This window comes from Serinus canaria, chromosome 3 (genome assembly GCF_022539315.1).
Source record: "Serinus canaria isolate serCan28SL12 chromosome 3, serCan2020, whole genome shotgun sequence".
Taxonomy (NCBI): domain Eukaryota; kingdom Metazoa; phylum Chordata; class Aves; order Passeriformes; family Fringillidae; genus Serinus; species Serinus canaria.
In genome coordinates this window covers 36479912-36501870 of record NC_066316.1, presented here as the reverse complement: position 1 = coordinate 36501870, position 21959 = coordinate 36479912, and the positions used below count along the sequence as shown (strand labels likewise).

At 41.1% G+C, this 21959-nt stretch overlaps 1 protein-coding gene across 1 annotated transcript in view; it reads right to left on the bottom strand.

The window, feature by feature from the left end:
* Window positions 1-568: 568 nt before the first annotated feature.
* Window positions 569-21959, bottom strand: part of SMYD3 (SET and MYND domain containing 3) — a 380180-nt gene continuing 358789 nt past the window's right edge. The window contains exons 11-12 of the mRNA XM_050973100.1: window positions 6721-6829; window positions 569-1089 (exon numbers count right to left, since the gene is read on the bottom strand). Coding sequence (XP_050829057.1) covers window positions 988-1089; window positions 6721-6829 — 211 coding nt within the window. The 3' untranslated portion in view covers window positions 569-987. The remainder of the gene's footprint in view (window positions 1090-6720; window positions 6830-21959) is intronic.

Below are 21959 nucleotides of genomic sequence, written 5' to 3'. Positions count from 1 at the left end.
CACACCTGAAGCAATACTTTCAAAGGCCTTAAATTATTTGAGTTTCAACGTCCCTCATAAATTTTGGCTTTTGTTAATATTTGTTTCTGTGTTAAAAATGGAAGTAAACAGCTCTGGCAAGATCAAGTCTCTTGCTGATGAGCATGGGGAAATGGTGTGCCTGTGCTTCCCAAGACATCCTTGTCTTCCCAAGGGATGACAATGTTCATCTCTAGGTCTTTGGGCTTCTCTGACTGGGGATGTGACATTTAAACCCCACAGACTCAGAAAGGTCTAGAAGACATAGCACTGAGCTCACAGGTCCAAACATCTGTTTTTAAAACTGTTATGAAGTGAGAAACTCTTGAAGATGGCAAAATGGGGAAAAAGCAGAGTAAGCAACTTCTACCTATGATAAAATTTTTTATTTAATCCATTTTAGTATTCAATATTATAAGGTATGAAATGGAAGAAGAAGACAGACAAAGCCCAGGTCTATTGGGAGGGAAGAAAATCCCATATAAAACCATGGGAAACTTATTTGATGTCAAAGAGCACTGGATCAGGCTTTTGGAAACCATACCAAAGGGCAAGGCAAAGTGAAAAAAGTATATTCTCTTAATTTATAATGTGTCTGACAAGAGATTCCTAATTGCCAGCATAAACTGATACAAAAAATTGACTGCTGATATCAATGAAATTAGATCACTTTGTAACTGATGAAGACTCTGCATGCATTTCCCAATAATTACAATCAAATAATTAGGTATTGTTAGTTATTGTCAATAAGACTGATGATTGATGACAAAAAAAAATCCTCTAAAAATTACAGGAATTCTGCCAAACATCAACTCAATTCAGACCATACAGCAAAACTGATACTAAACCTTTTTGTAAAGCAAATAGGACCTAAAGAAAAAACACTAAAACCATTGAGAAGCTTCAGAATTAAATAGAAACCATTTTCTTTGTCCTTGAATATTTTGTTTTCCAGACTAGAGATTATCTTCACTGTATTCTCATCATGGCCTCACACTCTTCCTTTATCTCCATCAAGACTTTCATCAAGCTGTGATCTGTCCCATGGGTCACCTTCATAATATTATAGGCCTTTAGGAAAGAACAGAAAGGGACATGTTAGGCATTGTGCAGACCATGCAAAGGGACTGGACCCTGGAGCAGGGTGGGATGCAAGAACTGGTCCTCAAAGGGCTGGCACCTGGGGGCTTGAGTGCATGGCATGGCTGAAATAGGAAGGAAGCATCCTAAGCTGCATGGTGATTTGTCCCTGACAAAGAAGGAGGCATTGACACGTTATTCCTAGGTGTAAAAACCCACAAATATGCTGCACAACTGGGTGTATGGAATAGCAGAGAGAGATAATTTTCCACTGAGACATAAAGGCCATTTCAAGATTGGTCAACTACAACACCCAAGGTTTTGATACATTATTTAAAAGATGATGTTCATGGTGTTAGGAGCCTGAAAGTACTGTAAAACTAGAAATGGATTAATGCTTAACCCATGGAATAAAGTATCTTAACTCTATCAGGAGCAGCTATACATAATATCAAACAAATGAGCACATTAGTAGTTTCACTGTCAAAAAGCATGCAGGGGAATGGGACTTTGCTGCTCTTGCCAGGGACAATTTTCTCTGTATGTTTGTCATCTTCTACTGCTGGGCTAATTTATGCTTGCTGATGTCGCCTGTAGTGTTGCTGATTTCCTGCCACACATATGTCTGCAATGCTCTTTGCCCAGCTCCTGTTTGGATCATCACTTTTTATATGGCATTTCTGCTCCTTCCTTCTATTAAATTCCTCCTGCAAGGAGCGAAGTCCTAGATGGAAGCTGATTCAGCACTTCTGAAGATAGAACAAGGGAGCTAGTAGTGTACATGCAGGAGAAAAGATCAGAGATTTTTCATCATCTGAAATTGAAGAATTGCAAAACCTAAATGCAGCCTATGTTTCAAAGGATTCCTTGTCCTGTGGCTGATAAAATTCAGATAAATTTGCTTTGAATTGCAGCATTTCTTCTTGGGGAAGAAATGTTGAGGAAGAGGCCTCATTTAAATTGGATAGACAAAAGTAAATATATATTTTTGTGAATGAATGAAAGCCAACTTCCAAATTATGAAGACTGGCAGGCATATGGAAATTCCAGCACAGTTTATTTTTGCATCAAATTTGTTAATTCTTAAAAGAGGGAGGCAGCACAAGATTGAAAAAACAAGTTGAAATATCGGTCAAAACAAATCATAGTGAGCAAGGAGCTCTAAAAAGAGTCAAGTATGTTTTAAGCTACCACAGTGTCCTACTACTAAATGATAAAATTTGCACAGTTAAAAAGAATGATGGAAAAACTTTCATTGCTTTTAGAAATGGCACAGAAATGTGAAACAAAATCAGAAATACTAAATTTTTGTAACATGCAGCTGCACACAAACTAACTAGAAGGATCACCCCAGAGCAAAGTGGCTGGGTGAATTGGCCCTGGATCCTGACACATTGGTGCACAGTGCTTGCATGCCCTGTCCCAGAAAGCTGATGGATTTATTGTGAATGATGTATGCTAAGAGCTGTGCATCTGGATACATCAGAGTGACAGTCCTGGGGCAGCTGACCTGGATCTTCAGCCCCACTACAGCATGGAGGTCAGGCTGATAGTGATGGGCTTGGACCCTGACACCCTGAGATGCACAGCCAGAGATGTGTGTATAGATATACCTCCATTAAAAACCAATAATCCTCAATATCAAACCTAATATTGAGTTAATGCTACCATGGCTGCCTTTCTCCCACCTCCAACATTTTCTTTCCACTTCTTTTCTTTAGTAAGTATGGCAGACAAAAGCACTCAGTCTTTATCCTTTTGTTTCCTTGGAGGAAATAATTTTTATGCAATGTACCATCTCACACACTGCTGCACAAGTCAGAACCAGCTGCATCAAAGTCAGAACTGCAATGCCTTGTGTAATCCCTAAATTCAACTGGTATTAGGCTATGTAGCTGTTTTGGCAAAGGTCAGTGCAAAACTGGGATAATTTCAGCTCCAGCGCAAGGAATTGTTTCACTGGACAGAAGCAGGAACATGTGGGTGGGCTCTCTGCCCACTGCCCTGCTCTCAATCCCACAGCTCCCCAGCAGAGCTGAGGCTGAGCAGATTTGTGTGGTCTGTGTGGTCTCCCTCCCAGCTCAAAGAGCAAATCTAATTATGAAAAGCTACAATGGCAACACAGGCCACGGCGTCATCAGCTGCACCCTGAGGAATATAAATCCCTTTGGAGCAGAGGCAGGGCTGCTGCCCCATGAATGGAAATGAGGAGCAGTGCAGGTGTTTGTGCCTGATTTGCAGGGGGATGGAAGAGGATGCCATGGCCATGGCTGTGGGGAGCTGTGGGCAGGTGCAGGATGGCACAGCTCTGTCACAGGGAAAGCAGGCAGCAAGTGGCCATGTGCCAGAGTGGCAGGAAGCGTGGGCTGGTATTTCAGAGGGAGTATCTGTGCTTTTCCATCTCTCCTGACTGAAGAGTACAGGTTGTTAAAGCAGGCACAGGAATACTATCAATGACAGCTGGTAAACAACTCAGTGTTTGAAGCAAACACCTAGAGAAGGGATTTCTTCAGTGTTCCTGTGAGACCTGGGAAGGATTTTACCCCAGTTCCTGAGCTTTTTTGCCTCCAAAACAGGGAATTCTATAAGAAGGGAAGCTGTACAGTACCTGTTGTAGATGTTCATGAGACAAGACAGCTGCACCCATCAGCTCATGGGGGACAAAGTATTCCCATGACCATGCCATGTCAGGCACCTCAAATTGTTTTTCAGATTGGGCTCCAGTTCCTGTGTTTTACTGACAAAAGCTTTCCAGATCTATAACTCAGTCTGTCCTCTATTAGATCTTTCATATGTATGTGTATGCATCTAAAAAGAATATGTTGGTTGTAAAATATTACCTTCAGTTTTCATTCCAGAGGAGTATTGCCTCTCTGTAAAACTTCTATTTCAAAATCTAGCAAATAAGATTCTGCAGGGCCCAATATAAGTTTAGGGGGTGATTTCTTTCTAATAGGCAACTTAAAGCCCTCCACATTATTTAAACCTTTTTCAGGGTTGCAGGGCAGAGAGCTAAACCCAAAGGGCCCTAAGAGCAAGGTGGTTAGGATAGTGATTCATTTTTTTCTGGCACAGAGAGCAGCAGTGAGGGCTGGGCTGCAGAGCCAAGCCCTGATTTTAACAGACCCTGTCTCTGCTGCAGAGGCTGTCAGTCCCCAGCAGCACTGAGGCTGCGCCTGATTAAACAGGATTTATATGAGAGGTGAATTCCACCCAATTCCTCTGCACCTTCCATATCCTTCTTCCTAATGCCACAGTGAAATTAGTCTGACGAGGGCTCCAACAGGGTGCTGCTATTCAGTGTCAGAGTGCATTAAGAAGAGTAATGAAGCAGAGAAGGTAATCGAGTTTCTGCTCTGAGCATGTGGCATGCTCTGCTGACACATCTAATCACAAAGGGGCAAATTGTGTTCTCATGTAACTCCAGGACATTACCTGACTAATATTAGGAATCACATCCTTTAGTCACAACAAACTGGGAATTATATCTTCCTCTAATTTGTTCCAGTGTAGAAAGCAAGGAAGTGAATCCGTTGCAGAGCTCATCTGAAGAAGTTACATGGAGAAACAGGATGACAAGAAGCTCTTCCTCCTCTCAGCTGTGCTCCCAGGGAGTGGGAGTTCAGTTTCTCCTTCTCCCACACTTGGGTGAAAAAGGGGAGGCTGAATAGGGAATAGGCAAAGCCATGACAGGATTCTACACCTCAGTTGCAAAGCACTTTCTGTGTCCTTGTGGAGCACCAATGGCTTGGAGTCTCCGTTAGAGGCTCCCTGAAGTAGGACACAGAAGGGAAGCAGCACCTGAATGTCCCTTGGCAGAGAAAGAGGAGGTCACAGCCTAGAAAAGGTTTCTGTGTTAGGCATTGCCCAGTTTCCAAGGGATCACAGTGTAGCAATCTGGCTTGCAGCTTCTTCACCAAAAGCATAAATCCCCACTGCAATGCCCACCTTCACTGACTGGCAGCATTCATTTGTCTCTAGGGGAATTTGCTCCAGTTAAATCCAGTATCACATTAGAAATGCAATTAGAGCAATGCCTGTTGATATAATTGTAGCAGTGTCAATGAAAACAGAAGCTCCTCTGACTGGAGTCTCATTCTACTGCTAAAAGGAAAAGTCTGAATGTTTGGAAATTACAAATATTTTGGGGGAAAGAGCAGAGGGATTACCTGGCACATGACAGATATATGACATACTTCTGAATAATACATAAAAATAGAATTGATTACTCTTCTGCCTGCTTTATAATGATCAGAATTGGCTATAATTCAAGTAAAATACATCAAGTGAAGATTTAAGTCATACCAAGACATTGCAAGAGTGGCATCATATTAAATACTAATTTATTACTTCAACATATGAATATTATTCAGCTTGCATCATTAACCAGATGTTAAAACCAAAGAGGTATGGGGGTTGAAGAAAAGGTAAGTACAAAATACTAACACCTAGAGAGTCATGACTGATGTTATCTTTATAGGGGTCCTGGGCAGGAGGGGAGCAGCACCCCTCCCTCACCTCCAGTGGAGACAGCCATCCCCTTCTCTCCCAAGCAGTTGCCACAAAGCACTTTGTATAGCATGGACATGAATTGTGGGGAATGTAGAGCCAAATTCTTCACTTCTTTCCAGCACTGGTGCCAGAACTGGGCCTGCTCCTGCCCAGCAGACACAGGCAAGCCCTGGGGCCAGGTGGCTTTTGGCAGCACCCAGCAAAGGCAATGAGGAGCTGTGTCAGGAACTGGAGGGGAGCCAAGAGCCAGGATGGGGAGCCACATGGAGCATGTAAGTGTCTTCAGGGCAAGCTGATCACAGGACAATCAATAACATAAGAGAATAAGACCTTTTTGAAGGAAACTAGAGGCAGCACACCTTCCAGGGGGAGCAAAGCACCCCAGCAGTGATTGAGGGCTTGAGATGGGAGGCAAGATTCTACATCCTGAGGACATGTTGCACATGGAAAGGGATTATTTAATATACTTTAGATGACACTAACAGCAATATAACAGCAGGACAAATCAGAGCCTGAGGTACCAGGAAATGAATATAAAAGTCAGCTCAGGTACAAGAGGGATGGCTTAAAGCTGAAATGTAACTAACGAAGCACAGCTGCAAAACCAGATCAAAGATGATGAATGATAAGAAATAGGAGGATCAAGGGACATGCCTGTTGATTTCAGTGTGGCTCACAAGAAAATACACATGTTAAAGACAACGTTTTCCAGCCAGAAATCACAGAACCTGATAGGGAATAAGGAGGGTAGGCACTGCAGCTCTGCTCCTGTTCCTGTACTTTCAGTGCTCTCAGAATCACTTTGCTATGGGAATAAGGAACATATGAAGCACTGAGATAATTTATCTCTTCAGAACTAGTAGTAATTTTTCATCCAGACACCTCTGAGCTATCAAACTGTAATTAGCTGTGACTGTTGCTGGAGAATGTCAGTGCCTGAAATGCTGTGCTGAGCCACAGTGACCCATCACCACACCCAGCTGCAGTCTGGGGAAACACCACGGTGGAAGAAGTTGTGAGGAGCATCCAGAGACATGAGGGGGGAATCACACAGCAGTTTTGGGGGAAGCAAGGGAGGGGGATAGAGGAAAAATATTTCACCATACTGACCTGCTTCAAGGTTTCCAGTGCCTGAGGAACCATGCCTTGACTGTACTGCAGTTTGCCCACTCGCATCAGCTGGACAGCCCTCAGTGGATGGAAACCAGGATAATACAGTCTGTAGAGGAAAAGGGAGGAAAATGTGTCACTGTCAGCTCTCACCTTCACAGTCACTGCCTCTGCCGAGAGCTATTAGGGTGGGACTGCAAAGTCATTGTGAATGTTAATAAGGTACTCAGAGAAAATTAGCTGCAATGCTGAGAAGCATGAAATACTGAGGGGAATTAGCAAATTATTACTCTCCATCCCAGAGGAATGCCTTTAACATTATCCTGTTAGAAAGTGACGGGAGTGGGATTATTTAATTTGCTACTGTTGGATAATACAATAGCATTTACTGTAGTTAGTGTTGCAAACAGAGGTCCTTGACAATCTCAGGTCTCTGGAGAGGCATAATTTTAAGAGGAAGCTTCTTCAGGGAACCCAGTCCTAGATTGTCCAAGATGAAGGAGTTTGACTGGAGTGAAAGCAGGTATGTAACATCATGAGCACTGCTTCTGAGGATTTGTATGCTGCTCCCTGTTGCATAAAAAGAATTGGTTGTGTACATTCAAGGAAACATCTCAGACTTGGCTTGTTCATCTTCACAAACTATCTGCTGGTATGAGGATACATTCCTGTTCTTAATTAAATTCAAAGAAACAGAGATTCTGTTAAAAAAAAAAAAAAACATAATTATGCTCTCTTTTTTCTAGGAAGTCAAGGGAGAGTGGCATCATCAATAATTGCTCTCAAGGTGCTCTTGAAATGTTCATGGTGGCTGCTCCACATTTTTAAATTCCACTGACCCTCAGCTCATCATTTGTGGATTGTACCCCAGCCCCATGTTCTGGATGTGCAGATCATTCTATTTTGAAAAAGCAACTTGGGGGCTGCAGAAAGCCATGGATACAACTTGCCTGGAACTGGCCTCCAGAAAACATGAGGTGAAGGGACACACTTGGAAGTTAAGTTAGTTACAAAAGACCTTACATATTTTTTGACTAACTATACCAGAATCATAGAATAGTTAGGGTTGGAAGAGACCTCTGGAGATCATCCAGTCCAACCCACCCATCAGGGCAGGGTCACCTAGAGCAGGTAACAAAGCAACTCATCCAGGTAGGTTTTGAATTACTCCAGATGGAGAATCCATGACTTCCCTGGGTGGCCTGTTCCAGTGCTCTGCCAGCTTCAATGGAAGGAAGTTCTTCCTCGTGTTTTAGGTTATGGCCACTGCTCCTCATCCTGTCACTGGGCACCACTGAAATGAGTCTGGCACCATCCCCTTGGCACCCTCCTTTGAGAGGCTTAAATGCATTAATGAGATCCCCTCTGAATCTTCTCCAGACTGAACAGGCCCAGCTCCTGCAGTGTCTCCTCATGGAAGATGCTCCAGACTCCACATTGTCTTTGTGGCCTCTGTTGGACCCTCTCCAATATCTCCTTCTCTTTCTTGTGCTGAGGAGCCCAGATCTGGACACAGTATTCCAGAGGTGGCCTCACCAGGGCTGAATCATCTCTCAGCCTGCTGGCCACACTTCCCTATGCTCCCCAGGACACCATTGTCCCTCCTGGCCATAAGGGCACTGCTGGCTCATGGACAACTTGTCATCCACCAGGAACCCCAGGTCCTTCTCCACAGAGCTCTCTCCAGTAGGTCAGTCCCCAGTCTGTGCTGGCACTTGGGGTTTTCCTCCCAATTTTCTGCCCAATTCTCCAGCCCATCAAGGTCCCACTGAATGGCAGCAGAGCCTTCAGGTGATCCATGACACTCCCCCAGTTCAGTGTCATCAGCCAACTGGCTGGGGGGGCCTCCTATGCCACTGATAAACAAGTTGGATAAGAATGGGCCCAGTATTGATCCCTGGGGAATGCCAGTGACTACAGACTATGCAAATGAAAGAATAAAAGCCTTAAGCACAGCTCACCAGAGACAAACATCCTACTTGATCAAAGAGCATTTATTTTACTCAAGTACACCAGCAGTTGTGCTTGAGCAGTGTCTAAAAATACAAAATGAGTCACAACTTCAGGAAGAATTGCCAATAAGCTCTCCAAAATCTACTTTTTGAAGGAAATATTATTTTGGGTTTATGCCAAAACTGTGATCATCAGAGTTCAGGGTGACTATTAATGAATGATACCACTGCAGTCAGGAAGACACTTAAATTTGCATGAATATGATTAAATGCATGCTAAGACATTAAATGATGTAAATTTGTACAATGTAGAGAAATGTTCTGATAAGTCTGCATGTAAATGAATAAGTTATCTTTCTCTGTTAGATTTTCCTAATAAAGATGCAAACACAATTAAATACAAGTAATTGTTTAAATGGCAGCATATCTTGCTGTCCTTATAAATCTCTAATTAGGATGTGTAAACATAATGAAAAGTGTTTTCATACCCAAATTCCCCTATTCCACTGATCCCACGCAGTTTCAGTGAAGACATACAGAAATACATGGAAAGCATGCCTGGCAGGATCTCAGCAGCAACAGCTTTTGATCTGCCAAAGCCTCTCATGAAACAGCAGAAGCCAATTCCTCAATGAGAATAATCCATCCTGAATTGCCACAAGCACCTCCTGCTCAGCCCCCTTGTGGGTTGCAGTTCAGAAAGGCTGAAAAGCCAGCAGGCAAGAGAGAAGAAAAATGATAGCACTTATCTCAGTCCACTGACCACTCAGGAACTTCGAGGGTCTGGTTAAACAAACACTAGGAAATTATCACTAGGTTTATTTTTAGATTTAGTTTCTGGTTATTATATCAACATGGTGCTATCCGATACTAGTGAAGTAGGGAGAAAATGCAGAGATTTTAGTGTGAATTAATGAAGAGTAATAGAAATTCCAGCACTAACATGGACACAAATGGAAATAATGAGCACATGCACACCTTCATAAAAATTGAAAAGAATATGTTTGTATGAGTGTATCCTTCTGCTCTTCTCTGTGATTGCTGCAAAGGAAGGAGTGAAAATGTCATTTCTACTCCTCTTTGCCACCAGAAGGCCAGGATGTCTGGGGAAGGATCATAGCCACAGGAGAAGGTGCCAGGGAGACAAAGGTTTTTGCATGGGATGATAACCCATCTCTGTAGGCCCCATTAGACTGTTTCTGCCGTGTCCTGACAGCTCTGATTCTTTTGCCACTGCTCTTTCACAGCTGCTTCACATCTCTGTCGCTCCTCACCTTCATCTTTCATCCTATCAACCATCTTTTTAATCTTCCTTTCCTCACCCTTCTGAATAACCAGCCCCATCCTGATACCACCACAAAGAGGAAACGTGGGTCCTGCCTCACCTGCAGCCAAATGAGGGCTGGCAGCTCAGGCAGGAAACTCCAGGCTGTGCTTTAGTTCATCAGTGTGGTGCCTGCTAAACTTCACACGACACAGCGTGGGCCCATCAGAATCCAGAGTACGCCCCTCCATGCAGACGTGCTTCTGTCTGCAGATCATGCATTCACCTGCAGTCACCTGCAGGTCTGGGACTGTGGGAGGTGCAATGCCAGGGAAAACAGGCAGCAATTTAGCAATGGCAGGTACTCAGCCCAAACTACCAGCCATAAACTAAAGCAAGGGAAAACTTAGGATGAGGACAGAGGAGGAGTAAAATGTGTGAAATGAGGAGCCCTATGCTCATAAATATTTATAAAGCTGTTTTACTGAGCTGATTTATGCTCTCATCTTATGCATGCATATAGTTCCATTTTGCAAGTCTTAAAACTGGCATTTGAAACAACTGTTTATTTTCATATTCTGGAATAAATCTATTGAACTACTGGAACACTGTTTATGGAAGGACATCCAATGAGTGAGTTTACCAGAGAAATCCGGGCAGCTTGCAGCTCTTCTGGGAGATGTGCAAGTGGGGAAGATGCTGTTGGCTTCTTCAAGACATTCCCAAGACTCAGTATTATGAAACACTGGCGTGATAGAAAGAACTAAGCAGTGTCAGGCACTTGTGGGCCAATTTATTATCCCCATGCATTGCTCTGAACAAAAGCAAGTGGATACATTTAACAATAAGGAAGATATTTACCAGCCAAGGAACTGACACCTAAAGACTGTCAACAAGAGACCAAGATAACTGTAGAGAAATACATGCTGTAAAACATGTTACAGCTTGGGAAGAGTAGGATTTCAATCTGAAAAGGATTTTATGAGATTTATGAGGGCCTGAGGGACAAGAAGGGAAACAGTAACATCCTGAAAGCTGAAGTGAGCATAGTTCTGTGGAGTGATGCTTTCTTGCCCTTGGCACTGGTCAATGCCCAGTAGATCACTTGCAAAGAGAGATTAAACAAAATACAACCAACAAGTAAAGCTGCACTGTAAACAAGACAGCTGGAGGAGGCTGAGGAAGAGCTGTACGTTTTGTATCACATCCTCTGCTCTTATGAGGCAGCACAGCTTTGTTCCCATCTATGCCCAGCAGCATCCATGCTGGCCTGTTCCTCCTGCCTGCCCTCCTGCCTGTCAGCTGGTCCCCCCAGTATGGTGTCATCTGCAAAGCCCACAGAAGTGCCTTCTGTTGCCTCCTCCAGGTCACTGAAAATGGTGTGAGACAGGACAAGTCCCAGGACAGACCCCATGGTACCCCCGCTGTTACTGGCATCCAACAGGACAGACAGCCCAACAACCCTGGACAGACAGCCCAACAACCCTGGCACCCAGCACACCCCCAGGTGGGGTTGTACCTGTAGCTCTCTGCTCACCTGGGCTACAACACCCTGACCTGCGTGCTGGCTCCCTGACCGTCTCAGCCTAGCAAAGGTGAGCATGCTGTGAGCTCTCAGTGCCTGTTCTGCAGGTAGCCATCCTTCTGATGGAATTACAGGGCTCACACGCTCTCAGATAATCCCTGGCTCAGCTCTTATCCTGGGGTGTGCCTGGGAGGCTTCATAAAGAAGGCACCACCTAGCTAACTATTCAGAAGCACAAATGAAAGCTATTTTCCAGTATTCAGGTAGCTTGCACCAGTGCTTCACTGTTCCAAGCAGCAGCAGTTCCTGCATTTCATTCCCAAAATACAAGGATACCAATTTTCACTCAGTAAAGCAGTGGCCTATATGATGCAAAAGAGTAGCTGTTTCTAAGGAAATCCACTGCTCCTCTTGGTAATTCAGCCTCAAGGTTTGCCTTGATTAATCTCCAGAGAAGTCACTATTCATATACTTTATAAAGAAAAGTATTTTTTTTTTCTTCATTCTATGTATTAGCTCTGAATCGCTTGTGTTTCATGTAAGGAACAGTGTAAAAACCACAACCCTTGACAAAATTTAGCCAATTCCTTCTATTTCTTAATAATGTAGTTCCATTAATTCCACTCAACTGATCTCCAATTACAAGGTAAGCAGTCAGAGCTTTTGTGCTCCCTTGTGAATTAAAGCCTAGTATTAAAAAAAAAGAGACTATGCAAAATCACTGCCTTTTCTGATGACTCATATTCTAAAAGAGATGTCTACCATTCCTTGCAGATCAGTCTGTGGGGCTAACATTTATACTGCTGTCTTCAGCCTAGTGTAATTAGAAGCAGGAGGATTTATAAAACCTGAAATAAAGGTTTGAAATGGAAATGTTACAAGTCTTTTTACTGAGATGACATGTAAAAGGTGAGGCTATACATATAACTGTAAACTGGTTTTCAGTACCTTTCAGTGCAAGCAAATATGACAGCATAGAAGACATAAAGCAGCGTCAGGAGCCCCAGCAACACAGAAGGGAAAAAGAGGCTCCAGGGCTTCAGCAATGGTGGTAAGAAAAATATAAAGAGGAGAGTATCAGCCTCACAACAGAAATGTACACCACAAATACAGCACCCAGTAAGTTCAACCTTCTCTTCTTTCTCTGGCTTGTTCTTGATTTCTGAACTCTTCATTATCTGAGTACATTCATTAAAGCTGTTCACTGAACTGAAGCCTAGGAATTGGTTTTATGTTGTCCAGTTACTTGTTTTTTTCCTTAGTCAGTGATGTGAAACAAGTCAACTAATTCACATATTATTTCTATTCTTTGGCTGGGATGCTGATTGGGTTCTACACACTAGAACTATAATAAATATTTTCAGGAAAAATGTAGGGACAAATGCTTATTTCTACTAAAAAGTATGACATAATCAAAGAAATCACATGCATCAGGAACACAAGACAGGTAAACTAACTATACTCATTTAGGAGTTTACATATCTTCAAGTCAAAGGTGCTGCTCAGTCTGATCTGCACAGAATTTCACTTAGCAACTCCTGCTCCAGACCCAGCAATTTGAGGCTAAAGTAGTGCTTAAGAAGAAATGTTCTATTTATAGAAATTAATCTTTAGCAGCTTTATACATAATTTGGTCAATTTTTTATTTTTGAATGAGCACAAGCCCTGTGCAAGAGTTTTGCCTGGAACAAAGTAGGCTGTGGGGTTATTTTTGGAGAAAGTGGGAATGTGTCATTGACACTGGACTAGGTGACTGTTTTGAATGCTGAGTATTGAAAACAGTCTGGTTGGAACTTTGAAATTTTTAAGACCAATATATCTGTATTAACTGTTGTAAAATATTTAGGGGTCCCTGTGAAAGCCTTCAAAAAATATTGGCTTGGCTTTCATGTTAATATTAAATTTTTAAATTAGAATAATAATAATGTTAACCTGTTATTCTTTCTGTTTTTTCTTTCTCTTTCCCATTCTCTTTTTCTTCTTAACAACTTCCTGTCTATCTATCATGGATGAGCAGGTAAGTTTAAATCAGTTCAGTTCTTCACAATTCCCATTATACCTCTGCAGCCATGCTGTTTTCTGAGTAGAATACTAAATCCCTTACCTGTGGCAGACCTGATATACTCCAGCTGCCCTGGAATGTTTATTGTCCATTTTATCTCCCCATCACAGTGTCTCATGGAGACGATCAAAGCATCAGTGCACAGTTTAATTCTGGCATCAGACTTTACTATTTTTTCCTGGATTTGACCTCTCTCACTTGGATTTTAGGATCAGCTCCCCAGCACTAGCAGGGAGGTTTTCCTGGAGGAAACCACGAGTGCAGACCCTTCTTTAAAGCATTATAAAAATGCTTTGCCAGCAACGGGAAAACACTATGAGAAGAAATTTTATGCTGGGAGGTCTCTTACAAACTAAAGCAGGAGAAATTGCTTTCTGTGATTACTATGCAAAACTACTAATTGTCCCTAAGAGACTTCTTCTGGTCTAACCAAATAACACCAGAAAATGGTCATAATTTTCTGAGCCAGCTGGGGTGATACCAGTACAGATGTGCACACCTAACACCTCTGTTCAGAACTCATTTTGAAGACTCCATACCCTAATAAATATATCCTGGCTGTATATTTTTGCAGCCGAATTTAAATGTGCTGTCTCTCTCTCTTTGGATTGTTTTGTATTGGCAAAACTCTTGGTTATTTCCCAAGTATTGAGATCTTCGCCAATGCCCACAACTCATGTATGAGCCTCATCCTACTAAGCAGCAAAGTGCATGGCAGGACAGCCTTTGTTCTGCACAGATAGGGTATGGAGGCCCAGGCAAATGAAATAGTTTGTGCAATGTTACAAGGTAAAATCTCTGGGAAAGTTAAACCTTGATTTCATTGCAGCTCTAGGATGGCTTTTGGTTCATGCAGAGTCTGGGTCTTGTGTTTGTGCTGCCTTGCCTACCTGTCTGGCTCTAACAATCCAAATGAGAGTAAACATCATTTTAGAGGCTTAACTGTAGGCTTGCTGTATTTTGTAAACAAAATGTAGAGACAGTACCCATAGTTAAGAAACTTTTGTGCCAGACTGACAACCTATTTTTCTATTTCTTTTATCTATTCTGTTGTCACTCAAGAAATGTCCTGTTATTTCTGTGAAACAACTGCCTCTGGAAACTATTCAGGATTTAGATCTGTGAAAAAAAGTTTCAAAATATTTTTCATCACATCTGCATCTCATATTGTTCCATTACTATTTGTTTCAGTAATTTAACTGATGTGATCAAATAAGCAATCATACTTCTTAATTGACTGAATTCTCAAGAAATGTTAGCTATCCATCTCAGAAATTATTTCTCTCTGGCTGCTGATCATTCTGCCATATTCCTTATGATGATAATTTTATGTCACATTAAAATGAATATTGTTCCAGATGTTGTCTCTGCCAAGATTTGAATGATAACTCCAATAAAATGAAAAAATGGGATAAACTGCAATTTTAATCTTGGCTCTTGATCTAACTCATCCACTTAAAAAGCTAACTCTCAGTTTGAACTGTCTGCTTCAATGTTCTTTCCTCCTCTGATATTTGAGATGTTAAGGAAAGAAAGGGTGCCCAATCTGGAATGGAAATAAGAAAAGATTTTTTATGTATTGTCTCTTTGTCCTGGCTGAGCTTCAAAACATCTTGTAGCTGTTAGGGTTTTTTTTTTTTTTTCCTAAATTCACCTCTGCAGATAAAGGTGGCAGTGTGGACTGTCACTGCAGATAGGAACACACTGTCTCCACCCTTGCATAACCAGGAGAGTAAGAGACTAAGATCAACAGATCCTTTAGTTCAAAGGATTTATAAAATGATTTTAAAAGCCATACAGATTATATTGGGAGAATGCCAGAAAGCACAAGAAGGGTAAGAAATGCAGCAAAGGAACAAAAGGAAAGCTAATTAAAGAGAACATGTATGGGAAGAGAAACAAGAAACTGAAGGGAAATGTACACTAGAGACACTGTAATTTGTGAAAAAGATCTTGGCATCATCTTCTCCTCCAGCAACGAAACTCTGACCAGCTGTTGATGGTATGAAAAATGGCTCACTTTACCTATCTCATGCAGCTGAGAATACAAGATTGCAGGTACAAGAAATGCAAGTTTAGACTTTGGTCTTGATCAGAGACCTACAGGTTTACATGGTCTCTCTTCATCCACAGAGAGTGGCAGGAAAATGTAAAGCACTGATGGATCTCTATGCAAGTCACGTACTACCTTCCTCTAACTGATTCCCTCTGCTATGACACCAGTCCCCCAGTATCTGAGCCACCCACATCTAAATACTACTGGTATCAGCAAAGCTTGGAGAAGTCAGATGAGTGTGTGTGAGTGTTCACAAGCTGCAGAAGGAAGGATGGAACCGGCTGCACTGACATCTTCAGTGCAAAATGCCTTCTCTGTACTCACCAGTATCCCAGATCACCCCAGAAGTCTGCTGTAATACAAAAGTGAGAACATGTTCATTTATGACCACACCTGCCTTACAGCCTCACCTCTCTTTTCCTTTTTTCTTTTCCTTTCTCCCACAATGTTGTTACCTTTCAACATTTGTCAGGCCCGTGCTTTACCAGCTGCCATTTCAGTTTGTCTGTAGTGTTGGATACCACTCTTGTAAAAAATAATAGCAACAACAGCAACTGAATTAGCATTTGCAAAACTTAGTGACATTCTCATGCATAACTTGTTACCAGCACGTCTGAACAAGAACTCTATTACCCGATGTCAGATATCTCATTTAGACAACTAGCCCTACTCCTCCTCATGTCTCAGCTTTTCCATCTGTAAAATGACAACACAAACCTCTTTATTCAGTAGACTAATATGAAGGCTACATCCTATCATGTTTGTGAAGAGCTTTGACAGTTCTATAGGAAGATTCTGTAGGAGTTCAAAATATTAGCAATAGCTCTGAAAAGAATGGCAAATCCTTGGTAGGCTGCAGAGTTAAAATGTGACAGCCAAGCAACACCATCTGTCCGAGCTGGAGAGCACGTAACTTCTATCCAGTTGCTCAGCTGGCTACAAAATTTCTTGCATGACCCAAAAGGCATGTAAATTGCTCCAGAGCTTCCTAGGAAATAAAACAATCTGGAAGAAATGGGAGGGGGAAAATAGCATTCTTTACAGAAAAAAAAAGGAGACCAGCTATGAACTTTATGAATAGCAATCATGAGCAATAATCTGTCCCAGGCTCCAAAGCGCTGCCTAAAATGCTAGCTGAATATAAAGGAGAGATTTTTTTCAGGTAACACACCACAGTGTCTCTTCACAGCATGGAAAACAGTCTGCAATACTTCAAGTGACCAAGGCATGCTTGAACTCTGTTTGTAATTGAAAGTAGCATGTTCACTGAGCAAGCATTTTTCAGGGAAAGACAGGGTTGTGGTGCACCTTGATTAATGGGTATGTTTGTACCTTGGCAGTACAGGCACGAGGTAAAAATTTTTAAAGGGAAGATCTCAAGCCACCATTTTGTAATTGTATGTTATTGTTCCAAAAGATTGTAAGGATTTTCCATATTGTACCTAGCTATAGTTATGTGGCCAAGCCACTCAGGCTTATTTAGACAAATATGAGAGTATGAAAGATACTCTCCAATAGACACTTTCCATCAAATTTCCTCAGTATGAGGTTTTGGATTGAATTTCTAGATTAAGTCATTAGAGGTCCATATTTTGACATGATGAGGGTATATTTCTATAGGCAGGATAAGGGATGAACAATTCATTTAAGCTGAAGTGCAATGCATTCAGTGACCTACTGAATACACCTGTTGTATAAAAACAGAAACAAAGTCTTTGCAGACTGAAAATAAAGGGAGCAATACACAGGAACCCTGTTCCTAAAGAATTAGCTGTTTTTTTCTTCTACTTAGTGCCAACTAGATGAAATACATAATGGATCTGTTGCAAGGATGTTTTCTCCAATCATGAGAACTCCAGCTCTTTGTAAGGAGAGCTGTGGAAGGGTGGCCACTTCTCTGGGCCAGACCACAGGAGCAGTGGCTGAACATGTCCCTGAAGCTTATGGCCTTGAGCCCACCACAAGGACAAAACCAAACCAAACCAAACCAAACCCCAAGCAAACAAACAAACAAAACTAAAAACTCCAACCAACCAAAAAACCCGCTCTGAAAGCTGCAGAGGACATCCTTTGGAGTTACTTGACAGAGACTTGATTGTGGTGGAGCACACTTTGGGCAAGAATCCTCTGAAACAATCTGGCAAATGTTTACCCTGCATCCCACTCAGTGAGGGCAATACAGGCACAAAAGAGGAGCTACAACTGCACTATCATGCCTAAAGCACATGAGTAAATGGCTTGTAACAGTCTAAAATTATGAAACAGTGAGCAACCACATTCTCTCTCAGCTGACTGTATGGAGGCAATTACCACATTGATTTATGGATGAGTGGGGATGGAGGAGGGGAAATGAGCAAAAAAACCCATATGTGGACTCTGTCAAGTACTATTTTTTTCTATCAAATGTCAGTTGGTTCCTGCTGAGCTAAAGAAAGACTCTGTAACACTTGGCTCACGGTTCCCAGTAGTGGACCTCTGTGCAATGAGACCAGGTTCACAGTTCTAGCTCAAACCCTAGCCAGCACATGGGGGAGAGCTCCAGCAAGCTGCTGTGCAAGTGCAGCAGAGCTGTCAGGGTAATCAATCTGTGGGTGTTGGACCACTATTTCATCCCATGTCCTAGGTTATACCCCTTTGTTGGCTAAAGCTCTCTGGCATAATATTTACTTTTGGTTTCCCATTACATATACCAGCTGTGTTTGAGGCAGAACTCCAGTCTGTCTCACAACTCATTATTTCAAACAGTAAGAAGAAATTCCCTTTTCTCCTCTTTCCCAGATATTTTTCTTCTCTGTTTTCCTCTTCTAGTTTTTGCATCTTTCTTTCATAGTTTCTCTATCCTTACCCTTATATTTTCTTCTTTCAGTATTCTCTGTCCTAACAAGCTGCCTTTTTTCCCCTCTAACCAACTCTTATTATATTTTTATTCACAATTTTAATATTCCTTCACTCCAGGGTCCTCTCTACCTACCTACAACCAAAGTGCTAAGCCCTGTGTAGGCCGACTGCTCGTTTGGATGCACAATATCCATCTTTGAAGGAGCTGCTAGACCACTAACATCTGTTTCAAAATAAACTCCCTTTATGCACTGCAAATTACATGTTAAGACACGCAATGGTGTACTGTGCATAAAGCCTCAGGAAACCACCCATTGATCTATGATATGTCCATTAATCTCTACAGCCTAAAGGGCATCTTTCTAAATTTGTACAGGAGCCAGGCATGAGAAGAAATCTGTCAATACCCTTTTGTGAGGCACAGGAAAAACCACATACTGAGTCTTTGCTATTAAATGCGAATCCATAGAATGAGGCAGTCATCAAATTCTAAAATGGCATTTACTTGCCTCAAGCAAAAATAAAATGTCATGGCTCCTTCTAATTTTGCAAAGTACCACAATTTGATTGTCAATTTGTGATTTGTCTGAAATACAGCTCAGATATCTCCTGGCTTTCATGGCATCCTTTCTGAGGATTTTTGTATCCCTTCCAGTTTGTATTTCATGCTGGACTGGATGTATCTTAATAGAGTGCAGGAAAAGGCCTCTGCTAGGTGACAGCTTCTCTTCCAGAAAAATGGGGATCTTTCCTGGAATTACCTTGCAATGCACATCAAGTCACTGCAAGTTTTGTAATAATAAGGATTTCATGCTGCCCCTCTGATCTGTATTTTCTTTCTTTCTCTGCTCATGCTGGTACATCAAGTAATGTTCTCAGTCCACTTCCTCCCCCTTTTCATGAAAGACACATCTTTAAAAGGGCTCTACTAATTTCTTACTGGCTTTCAGCAGACTTTTTGGGAAAAAAAAATTACATACCTTATCAGAGTCCTTGATATTTAGTTATTTACACTATCACTTAAGAGGGACAGCTGATGAGAGTTGTACCTTCATATAAAAAGTCCTTCCAAGTTTTTATAAGTTACTATAAAGTACAAATAATATTAATAATGAGTTTTACAAAATATGTACCTTTTGCCAATGCTGGTTGGAGGCACGATACAGTAGTTTCTATAAAACTGCATTAACTGTATTAACTGTATAAAAGAGTATTAACTTCTTTGTGACATTTGTTTAGGAATAGAGATGAGCCATGAGGGAAATTTTGCTGTGCATAGATGTACACTGACAGCATGAATACTACTGTGTAGCAAAAGTATTTCCATCATGACATCAGGAGATTTAAAATGAATGCAGATTGCCTAAAAGATGAGCCCAGACAGATTAAATATACCCATGCCACAATTTTTTTTTGATTCTTACATGATAGAATGCGGATCAAGTAATTTCATACAATATATCATGCAATATTATGCAGCACACAAGAAATAATAGCTCAAGCCAATTTCATGTGGAGAAATACTTGAGAAAACAATCACTGAACGAGGCTATCTTCCCCTCAACAGAGAAGCCATAAATTGAGAGATTACTAGGTTAGAGTACAGGAATGCCTTGTTTTGTCTCCATGCCAGAGCACATACACTCACCTCTTCCATTCCTCTCTACCTTACAGACAGAGATTCAAAAACTTAAATAGGTTAAAGACAATTTATACATACTTTGGAGGAAGAGTGCTTGGCCAAAGCTCAGGTTCATACTTGCCAGTGTACATGAGACTATCACACTTGATTAGAAATTGTAACTGCAGTATGAAACCGTCCTCAAATGACAACTTAAAATTTTCAGCACTTACAATATGTGGGCAAGCAGAGTGATTTTCAGGAGGAGTCTGGAAGTAACTGCAATTCTTGGTAGACATAATTCTTCTGCATAATACCAGAGACAGCTTGTCTACCTACAGACTTTCAAGGTTAATTTGAATTCATTAACAATGTGAATTTAAAATTAATCACTTAATAATCACTTCAGCCATGTTGTAGATTCTGTCACTGAAAACTAACACAGAGTTATTTCATATTTAGGTTGATTCATTTCCAAAGCAAACTGGGCCAGACTGCAGTAAATTGAGAAAAACACATGTATTTGAAAAGATTAATTAAAGCACTCTAAAATCTATTTGGGTTATTTACCCTTGAAACACAAGCTTTGGTCAAACAAAAATGGTATGCCTCAAAACCAAAAGCCCTTCACTCTTGTGATCATTGGCTCAAAACATATGTAAAGATAAAATCCTATGATGATTATCATGTGATTGTCCTCTCTTTAGAACAAAATTTGATGGTTTTTATATGACTTGTTCCAAACAAAGAGGAGATAGCTAGGAAACTGGCTAATCTGGAAGGGAAAAAAAATTCTATAAAATGCTAGACAAAATGGGGCAAGAGTCAAACTAGACACAAGACTATATTTTGCATTATTAGGTTAATAAACTGGTTGTGCTCCATTTTGATCCAAATTTGATGGTACGATAACTATAAATTATGAAGTATTAGTTAGAAGTGGCATATTGTGCTTAATGTGCTAGCAACTACTAACCCAGCAGCAAACACATAATCAGTTGCTATAGTAATTCTAATCTCCACCTATGCCTCAAGAACTGTTAAGGGATGTGACGAATTCTGTCCTTTGCAAAATGTGTACTTTCCCATAATCGTGTTTAGTGGATTTTCTGCAGAACCCCCATGTGCATAGTGCACAGATCACACAGTGCCTTATCAGATTCAAATAACTGATTTGAATTTTTATTGAGCTTTCCTGACCTTTCCAATATACATCCAATTTGTGGTTACATCTTATATATATATATATATATATATATATATATAAAATTGATCTCAAATATCCCACTATGCATGTTTTTAAACAAAGGGAAACATGAAAGCAGTTTACTAGGAAAATGAAATCTGACCAAAAAGAATAAAAGGAGAGTACAGTAGTTAATTATTTCAAGCTTAAAAACTGGAAGCAATTCTCCCATGTGTATAAGGGCCAGTTCAGGTCCTGTACATCAATTAGGCCCACTTAAAGCACATTTTAAAGGCTTAGAGAGGATTTATATGGTGCATAAGCCTGGGGCTGTCTGCATGTGAATTTCATCCCCTATGAATATACCTGTCAAGATAGCTGAAATCTGAACATTAAGGAGGTTGTTAGCAAATCAAAATCTAAATTTGCAGACATTGTTACCTCAATTGTATTTGTCTCTTTCCTTTCTCACAGCAAAACAAAGTGGTTACAAGCACAAAGCAAGTGCAAGAAACAGTGGCCACAGTACTAAATTCTCTCATTTAAGCTGCCCTTAAGAGGAAGATGGATGGTACTCTCTGAAGAAAAAGATTTTTTCTCTGTCTTGATCTTCTAAAGGAAGAGCTTTTAGCTGTAGTCCATAAAATTAATTTCTATGTCAGGAAATGCAGGGAACAACAAATACTGCACCAAGCTCACAAGACCCACAAGCCTTCTATTACTTGTTGTGTTCAC